Genomic DNA, 12,295 nt, shown 5'->3' with positions numbered 1-12,295 from the left:
CTATAAGCCCCAGGCAGGGGTACCTAATCTTGGGTGTGTGGGCCTGATGCTACACTGCGGTCACCTCTCCCTCCCCACAATTTCTAAATGCCTAGATCAAAGCACGACCCTCTGGGGACGCAGGACCATGAGAGCCTTCAGACTGCTCAGACTTTCTGGTTAACCCTCGCCCAGGGTCCACTGTAGTGAGGTCCTTCAGTCACCCAACTAGAAGGCAACCCCAGGCTCTCACCGATTGCCACTGACATGTTGGCTGAATCGGGGAGTGTAACTTTCCCCCTGCTCATCATCATCTTCCTCAGGGGGAAAGCCATACTGGGGCTCGAAGTATGGATTATCATAGGTTCGCCGGCGCACTGACCCCTCTCCAATTTCTGTCTGACGCCTGTCCACGTTCACTTTGCCAGTGCTGGGAGGCACGCTGGGGAGGGACTTGGAGACGCCTACTGCTGCCTTATCATCCATCTCCGTTGAGTCGGCAGGTTCCTAGGGGACATATTAAATAGAAAGGAGTCACCTGGTGCCCTGTGATGCCTTCCTATGTTCTCAGTTCAAGCCAGGCCTGTCAGGTTGCTAGCCTAAGGGGTATGTGAGAAAAGACCTTTGTTATACCCCTGTTCTCTATCTCCACAAATTATGCAAAGGGGATCTCGGCTAACCCCTGAACAAAGCTGGATGTCCTTCTGGGGTCAAACTGTATCTCACAGGCTCTAAACTATAGGATCTACGGAGAGGAAGAAGGGGGAAATGTGGAGAAAGTAGTAAATTAAGTGAATAGCTTCATCCTAGCTTCCCTAACAGAGCTGAGGCCCACGTCCCAAGTAACAGTCTTCACTTAACCACTCCTCCAAGTCCTCACGTACAGAACTGGCTCCATGGATAACAGTGCTGGGGCTACTGCTGGCGGTGGTGCTGGAGCTGGAACGCAGAGGGGGGTTTTCCTGAGAGTTCTCGCTGTCTGGGCCAGGTTCCTCTGCTTCCTTCTGGCTCTGGAGCTCATCAATAGCTACCTCACTGGCATCCCCCAGTGCCGCGTGTGTCAGAGGATCCACGTCTGCCAAAACCCAAGGATTATGTGTATGGCTGATTCACTTTGCTGTACAGTAGAAACTAATACAACGTAGTAAATCAACTATACTCCAAGGACTTCCCTGGTGGCGCAGTCGTTAAGAATCCCCCTGCCAATGCAGGGGACGTGGGTTCGATCCCTGGTCCGGGAAGATTCCACATGCCACGGAGCAACTGAGCCCGTGCGCCCACAACTACTGAGCCTGAGCTCTAGAGCCCGCGAGCCACAACTACTAAGCCCCCGAGCCACAACTACTGAGGTCACGTGCTGCAACTACTAAAGCCTGTGCGCCTAGAGCCTGTGCTCTGTGACAAGAGAAGCCACCGCAATGAGAAGCCTGCGCACCGCAACGAAGAGCAGGCCCCACTCGCCGTAACTAGAGAAAGCCCACGTGCAGCAACGAAGACCCAATGCAGCCAAAAAGATAAAATAAAAATAAGTCTACTCCAATTAAAAATTAATTAAAAAAATTTTTTTAATTAAAAAAAACAACAACAAGGATGGCAGGTACAGACCATACCATCACAGAACCCCAAACCCTGTCCCAAGCTGGCCAATTTCTCCAAGTACACTTACTAGGAGTATCACCATTGATGTCACATTTCATCATCTCACTGACAAAGTCACCAAGGGAAGAGTAAGAAGAGCTTGAGTCATCATAATCCATACTATCACTGCCGCTGCAGAGTGAAGAGCAAAAAAAATAAAACAGAAAGAAGGGGCAGGGAGGAGAATCAGCATCAGGAAAAATAAACAGAGGAGCACTCTTAACTCAAGGCCAGGGAGCAAGATAAAATAAGGACGCAAAACAATCAACCAAAATATAACCCAAGGCTTCAAGGACTGATGTCTAAATCCTATGAAATTCTGCAGTTGTGCTAAATAACGGCTAGCAAGAGCCTCTTAGACTTCAAGAACTGTCTTGCTGCCATAAGGGGCTGCTCACCTGTCATCAGTAGGGTCAGAGTCAGAGTCGTGCTCCGGCGGCACGCTCAGCGCCTCGGCCAGGTGGGAACTGCTGTCATACACTCGATAGTGGACAGGCTGCAGCTGGTGGGTGTACCACTTCGGCTTGTCGCCTATCAGGGCTGGATCGAATGTGTCTACCCACGGAGGAAAAAAGGAGAGAGTCAGCAATAAGGGAAAAAATCATTCAAAACCTAAAAGAAAGGTGGGAAAAAGTCTAAAGCAAAATCAGAATGGCAGGGGCAGGTGGAAGATTAGAAAGGGAAAAAGCAAAGGGAAGAGCCATCAGGAGGACAAACGCAGAAGGAGGGGCAAAGCAGAGGTAGGTGGACTCACTGTTGTGAATCCGCTGAAAGGCATAGTTGGTGGGGTTGAGGATCCATTCTCCAAAGTACTCCACAGCCTGAGTCCTGGCCAGTTTCTCAGCAAAAGGAGTCTGCCGGGGACGTGAGGCTAGAAAGGAGCCAGCTTGGAAAGCTACCACGGGCCGGGGGAAGAGACGCAGGGTACGCGTGTGCATCTGAAAGCCCTGCAGCACGTTGGGGGAGTTGAAGAAACGGACCATGGCCACTCTGGGGAAGAAGGGGATGGTGAGATGACCTGAGTCCCTCGCCCTGCAGAGCAAGGATCCCGACGATCCGAGGCCTCAGACCACCTCCCACAGTCATCATTTAATGGGCTTCCAACAGCAAGGGGAGAGGTATCTCAAAGAATCCTCAATCCCCTTCTTCACACAAGGTCTAAGAGGCCTGCGAGTATGATTATTTCTTCTGTTTGCTTTTACTAAGGTGGCAAATGTAACCAAATATTATATACATTGTATACATAAAGAACCTCTGGCTCAGGGAAGTAATCTGCCCCAAGGTCACTGAGTGAGCAGAGACCAATTTAAGAGCTTGTGACTGTGGGGATGGCTTGGCTGTACCTGGTTGCGACATCCACAGAGTCCACATCGTTGCCATAGATGAGTGGGTTGAATTCAGTGGAAGGTGTAGACTGCAGGTCATTAGAAGGCCTTCCCAAGAGAAGAGGGATCTCCTGGCCTTCGTGGAATTTCTCCAGATTGAGGATGGGCTGGGTGTTGAGACTCATGCTGGCGAGGGCCTGCGGAACAATAAGAAGTCCCTCAGAGAAGGCAGGTTTCTGGGGCAGCCAGCCAACCTCAATTCCTAGAAAAGAACCTTCATCTTTGAAACAAAAATCCAAATATTTTAACCTTTAGAAAACAATCTGAATTATGAAATCTTCAGCTTAAGCCAATCTGACTCAAGGCAACGATCTAAACCTGAAGTCCGAGGCAACAGCTTTCAAATTTGTTTTAGCTACAAAATCTTGTTTTTCAATTGAAATCTATGTAGAAATATAAACAATCGAAACATGTAAAAGTAAAGCTTCTCTGAAGGACATAAGGAACCCAGAGCCTCAAATGCTCGGGGGTCCCAACCTAAATCAACCCTCAGAGGCTCCATGGGGCAGTCTGAAAACCACTGGTCTAGCCCAGCAGTGTTTCTTAAATGTTAATGAGCATAGGAATCACCTGGGGATGTTGTCACAATGCAGATTCTGATTCAATATACTTGAGGTGATTCTGCCCTTTTAACAAGCCCAGGTGATGCTAATGCTGCTGGTTCGTGGACCACGCTTTGAGTAACAGGGGTCAGGATACAGGATCTGTGAGCCCAAAAATCTTAGCTCCTACAAACATTTAAACTCCAATATCATATATCAACCTCTCCATCTCATTAGTCATACTAAAGCAATCATCAAGAATGAAAAACACAGCAAAGGAAGACAGCTAGAGAACTTTCTGAACTTGCAATCCACACCGGACTCTGTAGTAACAAGATATCATATTACATCAGTAGTGATGAAGCAAGTGAAAGAGAGAGAAGGATAATACAAAAATCACCCATTTATATCCAAACAGATTTCACCTAGAGGTATTTCTTTCTTCTTCTTTTAAAAAAATTATTTATTGATTGATTTATGGCTGCGTTGGGTCTTCATTGCCGCGTGCGGGCTTTCTCTAGCTGTGGTGCGCGGGCTTCTCATTGCGGTGGCTTCTCTCGTTGCTGAGCACAGGCTCTAGGCGCACAGGCTTCAGTAGCTGTGGCACGTGGGCTCAGCAGTCGTGGCTCGTGGGCTCTACAGCTCAGGCTCAGCAGTTGTGGCACACGGGCTTAGCTGCCCCGTGGCACGTGGGATCTTCCTGGACCAGGGCTCGAACCCGCATCCCCTGCATAGGCGGGCGGATTCTTAACCGCCGCACCACCATGGAAATCCCCACCTAGAGGTATTTCTAAGAACTGAGACAACACAGACAGAGATTCCTGAAGACCCTTCAAATGACAGATTCCTAAAAAGAAATACAGAGCTATCTACTGGTGGTCCTACATAACACATACAGCAGCGCAGAGGACCAGGGCCTCATCACACTTTACCTTCAGGTACTGTGTTCAGCATGCAGAAGAAGAAGAAAATCAATCAATGAAAAATGTATTTAAGGGTTTTTACTCAGAGAAAGGAATTTTTGAAGAAATGATTCTGTAGGGACCAGAGATCAATTCAAGAGGAAACCATAAAAGGAGCCAGATTATCCAAACTACTGACTCCCTCCTGTAACACTGAGAATGCTCCAAGGCCATTAAGAATGGCAGATGGGACAAGCAGCGGAAAGTGAAGGGCTGTTTTATACAGCATTACAAGGATGAGAGGGTGGGAGGGGGCACACAGTGAATTAAAAGGAAGGTAAAAAGCCCTTTCTGAGATTCACCCTGCAACCCAGAAATGGGATACATCTCCTTTTAAGCCCACCCAAGGCTAAGAAAATCTACTCCACTTGAAGTCTGAAAGGAAACTGGCTCTTACAATAAGAGCTGTCTGCCTACAGCAGTCCTATAGCTGCTTGCTTTTCTTTTCTTTTCTTCATTCTTCACCTACCTGTTTTAAATGTTTTTTCAACTCTAGTGATTCTGGTTCTGGAAGGATAGGCAGCACTTCTGCATTGGTGGGGGCAATCACCTGCACCAGAAGAAAGATAAAAGGCATGACCTTAGAATTAGCTGCTCCAAAGTTTCTCTTACATAAAGGTAAGTAACAAGAATAGGAGGTTATATATACGGTATTATTATATATATGCAAACACATATATTATATACACACGTATAAAATACACACATACACGTGTATATGACACGTATACACACCTGAAAGGAAATATTATACCTAAATGTTATTGGTGACTATCTCTAGATAATAGGATCATAGTTTTTACTGACTTCTTTATACTTATTTGCATTTTCTAAAGTTTTACAATGAACACACATAAGGGCTACCTACCAAAGTCTGAATGCACTCACACTGCAGAATGTTCATATACTTTTTTAAAGTCTGCCATTTCTTACTAGAAACTACACTCCCAGAAAGCCATTAGATGACCTACACCATAGTAATGATCCTGCAACCACAACTGCCCTACTGCTCTTGGAAGATGTGGGGAAGCATTTAACTCCAGCAAAACTAAATCTTATAATTCTTTGAGTCCTAACCAAGGCTTATTAAGCCAATAAAGTAAAAGCAGTATTTTTTAAAAAGTTGTTTCAATGAGTCTCATAACAGCAATCACCCACAAACTTAGGAACTTCCTGGGAGTAATCTAGAAAAAGAGAACACAATCCTATTCTAGACCCTACAATGCCTCAGACAAGAGCCTCACCCTACTGCTGTCCAGATCCACTAGCCATACGTCATCAGGCATTTTGAAGTCCAGTTTGTAGAGGAAGAAGCTGGCAGGGACCCCGATGATGTACGGCGTCGGAGCCAACAGCAGCTGTGGAAAAGACAAGAAACAAAACCAAAACCAACTGCGATCACACACTGAGTCACGGTTTTTCTAGACAAGGAAAACGCAGGTCCACAATCCCTCTTCCAAATCCTTGAAGGTAGATGTGTTTCAAAGTCCAGAATTTTTCAGATTTTAGAAAAGTAATAGTGCATATTCTACATATTATGTAGCACCTGCAGTGGTGTAGCCAGAAGCCTATAATCATTGTATTAACTGTGATAAATAAAAAACATAAACAGCATAGGTTTTGCCACCAGATCAGTTCAGATTTTGTAGACAAATAAGTTATAACAAGGAATTCAGGACGAGTACTGATTTACAACTTCTCTGGGCATTGAGCCTTCGCCCTCAGAGCTGGACAGAGTTAGAACAGAGGTGACAAAGCCAGAAGACACCTTGAGACTCACCTGTTCTGCGGACGCCATGCAGGTGGGCAGCAGTGGAATAACAGGAAACATATACTCCAAGGGATAAATCATTGCCACAAATGCCATCACAGACATGGAGAGTGCGTTGTAGTCTCGGGACTGCAGCACCACCTGCAACGAGCCACACCACAAGGGTTACCTGACCGGAGAAGGTCTGTGAGAAAACTGCTTCCCACACTACAATTTAGTTTCTATTTCACCAAGTCTACGGCTCTGGGAGCTTAGTTTCCACACTTATCACTGCCTCACACCCCATCCTGCCTGCCGCCTCCCAGCACAAGCACTGCAATAATTCTCCCTTGAATCACTCCTTGTCATCCTAGTTCTTGTACCCCCAAATTCCAGGGTCACTCATTGGAACAGAACGACTGAAATTTTCAGAGAGTTAGGCTGGTATAGTTAAGAAGAATTCAAATGAGTGTCAAGCCCTCTGAATATATCCCACACGATACTAGTACCTTAATTCAACCCACACCAACTGAGTACCTGTTGTATACCTGGTATCGTGTTATCTCCTGGAGACAAAATGATGCAAAAGATGTAGTCCCTATCCTCAGAGAACTCATGGGTCTAGCCTCTGCCACATTTCAAAGCCCTTTCCCTAGAACAGTGTAGAAAGCTGGCCCTCTCACCTTGTGCTCTAACAGGATGCAGGTTAGCACCTGAAGACAGGCATCCACACCCAGAAGTTCCAAGGGAAGGTGCAGTGGGAAATCCACTAGGGTGAATCGAGAGGGGTCTGGAAGCGCAAAGGTCAGAGCTTGCTGGAGCTCCTGGGGCAGGACCTCAATGTCCACTCGCTTCTGCCCTGAGACGGGTACTGGGGAGCGCAGCAATCGATAGATCCAGGCCTCAATCTCTCGAAGGTCGTGCAGAAGGGCACTTGACTTCTCCTCCACTAACAACGATCCAGTAAAGATGCGCCACATGGTGTCCCTGAGCAGCAGACAGCAGGAAACAGACACATAAGCACTAGGAGCTGACACCCCACTGCAGCCCAACGTAACCGTAGAGGGTCTAATGACAGAAACTGGAGGAGCCCACCCTTTGGTCTCAGCTAGGATCACAGGGTACACATACGAATAATGACAAGTGCAAAAATGTATACATAGCAAGACTTAATGTCCTGCCCATCATGAAACACCAAATTCCTCAGCATCACTCCAAACATGATTGTGGAAGGAAGTCTAACTCTGCAGTAGTCTCTTGCTTAGCACGGACTAACACAAAGTGCTCAAGGAGGTCTGAAGGACCTCAGGCTTTAGAGGAAAATTCCTACGCCCCTCACAAGCCAATTACACCTCAACTCTAGATGCCGTCCCTCTCTTCTGAGCATCAGCAGAGAACCGTACCTTTGTATGCCTCGAGGGATGCCCAGTTTCTTGCCCAGCAGTCGCTCACTACAGCAGTCCACCAGACGTTTGAGGGTGTACAGACACTCTCGGAAGGTGGAGAAGAAGGGGTAATGGCTGAGCACACACAGGGACGTCAGAGTGCTGTTGCGGGAACGGCTCTCCGCCTTGGCCCGGTGTTTGCCCCGAGGAGACTGGTTCACATCCGGGGTAGAGTCGGCACTGGGAGGCTGCAGGGACGGGCCACTCTCCGAGCTCTCGGTGCCAACCTCTTCTGAGATGCAGGTGGCGTGGGGTCCTTCCTTCCCACGGGACCCTGCTCCGGCCTCCCCCTTTTCCTTAGGCACGCGCTTTTGGAAGGAGCGGTAGAAGTTAACACAGATGCCATAACGCGTGACTCCGGTGTCCTTGTCGGTGAGAGTGAAGACAAAAGAGGTGTCCTCACGCAGGCTCATGCGCCGTTGTCGCACACTCAGGCAGCCCTCCGGCTGGCAGAAGAACACGACATCCGGGGGCAGGGGAAACTCGGCGTGATCCTCTAACGGGTATCGCCGTAGCAGTTCTGGAGTCTGGGCCACGCTATCACTGCTCGGGTGCCTGGAGAACAGAAAGACAAATTCAGCAGCCTGAAGGGACAGAACGCTCTTTCAAATTTTAACCACAGTCAAGAAATAAATGCTCTTTTGGATAAAGAAACCTAGCTGCCGGACCTTGGAAAACATGCCACATTTAGCTGTAGGCTAAATGAGGTCTGTGCTGCCATGAAGATGCCCACCCTGAAATAAAAGGAAAGTGGCGACAATAAAATTATCACTAACACTTTGAGATGACTAGCATCTTTCAAGGTGTATTAGCTAATGAATTCCCAAATCAGCATATGTAGAGAGAGAAGGAGCACAATGTACTTTTCCTTTGTACGAAATAAGGAAACTGAAGTGTATAGAGTATATTTGCTCAAAATCACAAAGACGCTAGTTAAGAGCAGAGTTTTGTTCTGTCTCTGTTCCTCCAGGCCAACACTCTCAATCTACCTGTTTTGTTTCCCTTATTGGCAGCAAGGTTCCCATCAGGGTGAAATAATAGAAGAAGAATGAGATATGCAGGGCTTCCCTTAACCTTCCCACAGGTTAAGACTCTGTGCTTCCAATGCAGGGGGCAAGGGTTCAGTCCCTGGTCAGGGAACTAAGATCCCATGTGCCGCATGGTCCAGCCAGGGCCGGGGGGGGGGGAAGAATGAGATATGCAAAGCAACGTGGAAATGGGGAAGGGAACTCATCACAGATTTTGTGGCTATCCCAGATGACAAGACAAAAATCAGTCACTTCTTGGTTACCTGGCCCCTACGATCACTAGGTAGTCAAGTAACCGAGGACAGGACTTCTTCTTTTGCACCATGGTTCCAATTCATCAGCTCATCTCAGAGAAACTTCAAGGCACCAAGCATGGAATCAATGTTCCCAGGAGGAATTCTGATATTATCTGAAAATCCAAGTCTAATAGGAAAAAAGTACTGATAAGATCCATTGCTGTGCCTAAGGGACTCATCCCTCTCAGCTGCATCCCAGCCAGGGACATAGGTCAGAAGATCTTCCATTTTAGTACTAAAGATAGGAGAACATGACACTTTTCCTAGCCTAGAGCTCTGTCCAGGCTTATGAGCTCACAGAGTCAAATGTCAAGAAGTAAGATAAATAATGGCTCACCTCTCCGTCCCTACAAACCAGTTCATTTCCAGCCTCACCCCTGGGGCTGTTTCTGTTTCTGAAAAACAGGCCTAGTCAGTCTAATCTGGACTCAGTTATTATGATAACAAAAATTAAGTCACTTTCAGGACTGCTCCAGGGTGGATCAGAATCAAACCAGACTCCCTAATCAGAACTAATCTGCACTCCTGGCTCTAGGTGGAAACCTAATTATTCTCTATTCCAACATTCTGCATTCGGCTTGATGTGAAATTACCACATAGTCTATACAGTTAATTGCACTCCGACAGTTACAACAGCTGGCTACTCTACCCCACGCGTTCTCAAATGAAGAGTATCTATGCCCCAATTGCTTCATCTAAACCATTTTACTCCCCTCTTCAAGCAAGAAAGGGGCCCAGCGGCTACTGCTACTAGCTCTGCCCTTGGTGCTGAATCACAGTCTTCCCTTATATTCTGGTCCCAGGATTCGAATTAGTAATACAATATACACAGATGAGGCCTTGTCCTTCTTTATCTTACAGAGATGAAGAATTAGATGCAGAAATAACAGTATTCCTGCAAGGACAGGGAGAGGTGCTCAGAGGAATTTCTAAGCCATAGTCCCAAAATCAGAAAAAGCTTACATGTCTTAACTGTAATTTATTTCCTGTTGGGTCTCCATACACTCCTCTAAATAAAATGTTTCACTCCACGACAAGGTTACTTTCAGTGCTTCCGGTATTCCCCCTCTGTGCTCCACACTAAGACCCTGTTCACTATACACACAGAGAGAATCCCATTACACTACACACACCCTCACTCTCTTCTCTGCTGCTGTGTGCACTCCCATACATACAATGTACACACTCCCTCTATGTTTAAGGCTCTATTTGATTTAGATGAGAAGCTCTATCTTTTTTCTCTCCTACTTATAAAAAAAAAAAAAAACTATTTACAACACCTCTCAAATCCTCAAAATACTTCTCCCTCCTTTCTCTTGCTCCCAATAGAGGACCTGCAGGTAATAGGATTCAGTTTTGTCTCCATAGCAACTCTGGCTCCAGCACTATTTATAGCAGAGTCACCGCCCCTCCCCTGCTTGGGGACCGCACAGCGCTATCAGCTGCTACTCCAGAGCTGGCCAATGCCCATAATAATTCATTCTCCTTGAATCTAGAGACACCTCTTCCACTGATAGCACTTACTAATTGTTAGGTTATCTTCTCCCCCATGTGCCTTTAGTTTGCACTTTGTCTTAATTCTGGATTTTGACAGAGATATCTCCTTTCTACACAACGAAAATGAAGTTCCCAAGCTTGCGAAATACTCATTTCTAGGCAACAGTACCACCCCAAAAGGCCTTTGGGACTCTCCACTGCTACGGACTCATAAGCCTACTGCAGAACATGAGGCATTGCAGTATGAACTGTTAGAGAGCAGAGTTCAGCTCCTCCCAAGCAGAACGAGAAGGGGAGGGAAACACAGAAATGAAATGGGAGATGGGTAAAAGCATAATTCATTCTCTAAAGAATTATATGGAAAATGCCTAGTGAGAGCCAAAGTATCTTAAAATAAAACAGAATTTACAGGACCAGAGCTCAAGGCTAAGCCTTAAAATATATGTTTATGTTGAAAACCAGGAGCCCTTTCCAAATAAAAATCTCAAAGATCACACCTGAAGCATCTTCTAATATATTAGGCATCAGGCCTCTATCCTTGGTGGGATCCCAGCCCCCTCTCCACTGAGAATCACCTGATAAAACTGAAATCATTATCATGCACTACAGTGCTCACCTCCCTCCAAAGCCACAAGGACCCAGAGATCTTGTGACTATTCTAGCCACTAGTGATAGGATGGATTTTTAGTCTCAATTTATATCTCATCAACAGCCACTGCCTTTGGTTTTTCAGATTGCAGAGATAACCAAGGCTTTTCTTCCCATTCTCTCCCCTCTCCCCTCCTCACGAAGACTCTAAATTCTCTCGCATTACCTATAACTCACTCTGTCTTCACATCCACCCACTCTGCCTCTTGCCTCAGCTACACTTACTAACGTATAGCTCCTCGTTCCTAGCCCGTATATTCCAAAGGCATCAAGCTCAAAACGCATACCTATCTGCTGAAGTTCTACACAACTACCATCCACTCCATCCACAGACCTTTAAATTATCTGTCTTTTCAGCTTACAAATGGCCACATTAACCAACCCTTTGGATTCGCCCCTCATTTTGGGCAGGATGTCATAGTAAAACCACAGGAACCAGAGAGCGATATGACATCTTTGCTGACGTGAGCACAACAGGAGGCTCTCTCCCCTCCACCGCCTCCCCAGGCAGTGACCTTGCAAGCGCATCAGCACAGACGGGTCCAGCGTGCGGAAGAATGAGAGTAAAGAGGCAGGCAATAGGCAGGGTTGGGGAAGAGGGGAGGGCAGGAACAGGAGGACTAATTTAGAGGTGCACGAGGATGGGGAGGGAAGCAGTTGCAGGAAAAACTGAACGGTGTCTCCACTCTCCAACAAGCCAATTTTGAAACACCAAATTTAAAAAAAAAAAATTTTTTTTTAAAGAACCAAACGTGCTTTTCAAACCCTAACCAAAAATAAGGCGCGCGGGTGCGCGCACACAAATACACACACGCACATACACACGCAGATATACACGCACACACACGAGCCATGTGGTTAGCACGGCTCGGGCCCCCGAGCTGGACAGCTCTGGCCGCCCCCTCACCTGCTGGACAGTTCTCCCCCGCCCCCGCCCCGGAACCAGGACCGCCCGCCAGCCCCGCAGGAATCTCGCCCTGCAGCCGCGAGCTGCGCCTAGGCTCAGAGCCCGAACCCCCTCGGCGGCCCGGACGCCCCCACCTCTAGCCCCACTCTCTTCCCTACGGACCCCTGCTGTCCCTCTCGACACCTACGCCCCCTCACACTCCTTTAGGGCCTCCTTAG

The 12,295-nt window shown here is 47.2% G+C and overlaps 1 protein-coding gene across 50 annotated transcripts in view; it reads right to left on the bottom strand.

The window, feature by feature from the left end:
• Positions 1–9,054, bottom strand: part of MADD (MAP kinase activating death domain) — a 33,650-nt gene extending 24,596 nt beyond the window's left edge. For 23 of the 50 annotated variants that reach the window (XM_065882189.1, XM_065882190.1, XM_065882191.1 and 20 more), the window contains exons 1-12: positions 8,993–9,054; positions 7,660–8,256; positions 6,940–7,243; positions 6,287–6,418; positions 5,751–5,864; positions 4,976–5,056; positions 2,961–3,139; positions 2,372–2,607; positions 2,016–2,172; positions 1,646–1,749; positions 864–1,054; positions 233–486 (exon numbers count right to left, since the gene is read on the bottom strand). In XM_065882189.1, coding sequence (XP_065738261.1) covers positions 233–486; positions 864–1,054; positions 1,646–1,749; positions 2,016–2,172; positions 2,372–2,607; positions 2,961–3,139; positions 4,976–5,056; positions 5,751–5,864; positions 6,287–6,418; positions 6,940–7,243; positions 7,660–8,256; positions 8,993–9,054 — 2,411 coding nt within the window. Of the gene's footprint in view, positions 1–232; positions 487–863; positions 1,055–1,645; positions 1,750–2,015; positions 2,173–2,371; positions 2,608–2,960; positions 3,140–4,975; positions 5,057–5,750; positions 5,865–6,286; positions 6,419–6,939; positions 7,244–7,659; positions 8,257–8,992 lie in introns of those variants that run through there. The other 27 variants (XM_065882200.1, XM_065882201.1, XM_065882215.1 and 24 more) reach the window with 4 other exon arrangements.
• Between the last annotated feature and the right edge of the window lie 3,241 nt (positions 9,055–12,295).

This window comes from Phocoena phocoena, chromosome 8, assembly GCF_963924675.1.
Source record: "Phocoena phocoena chromosome 8, mPhoPho1.1, whole genome shotgun sequence".
In the NCBI taxonomy this organism is placed as follows: Eukaryota; Metazoa; Chordata; class Mammalia; order Artiodactyla; family Phocoenidae; genus Phocoena; species Phocoena phocoena.
This window is presented reverse-complemented; position numbering and strand designations above follow the sequence as displayed.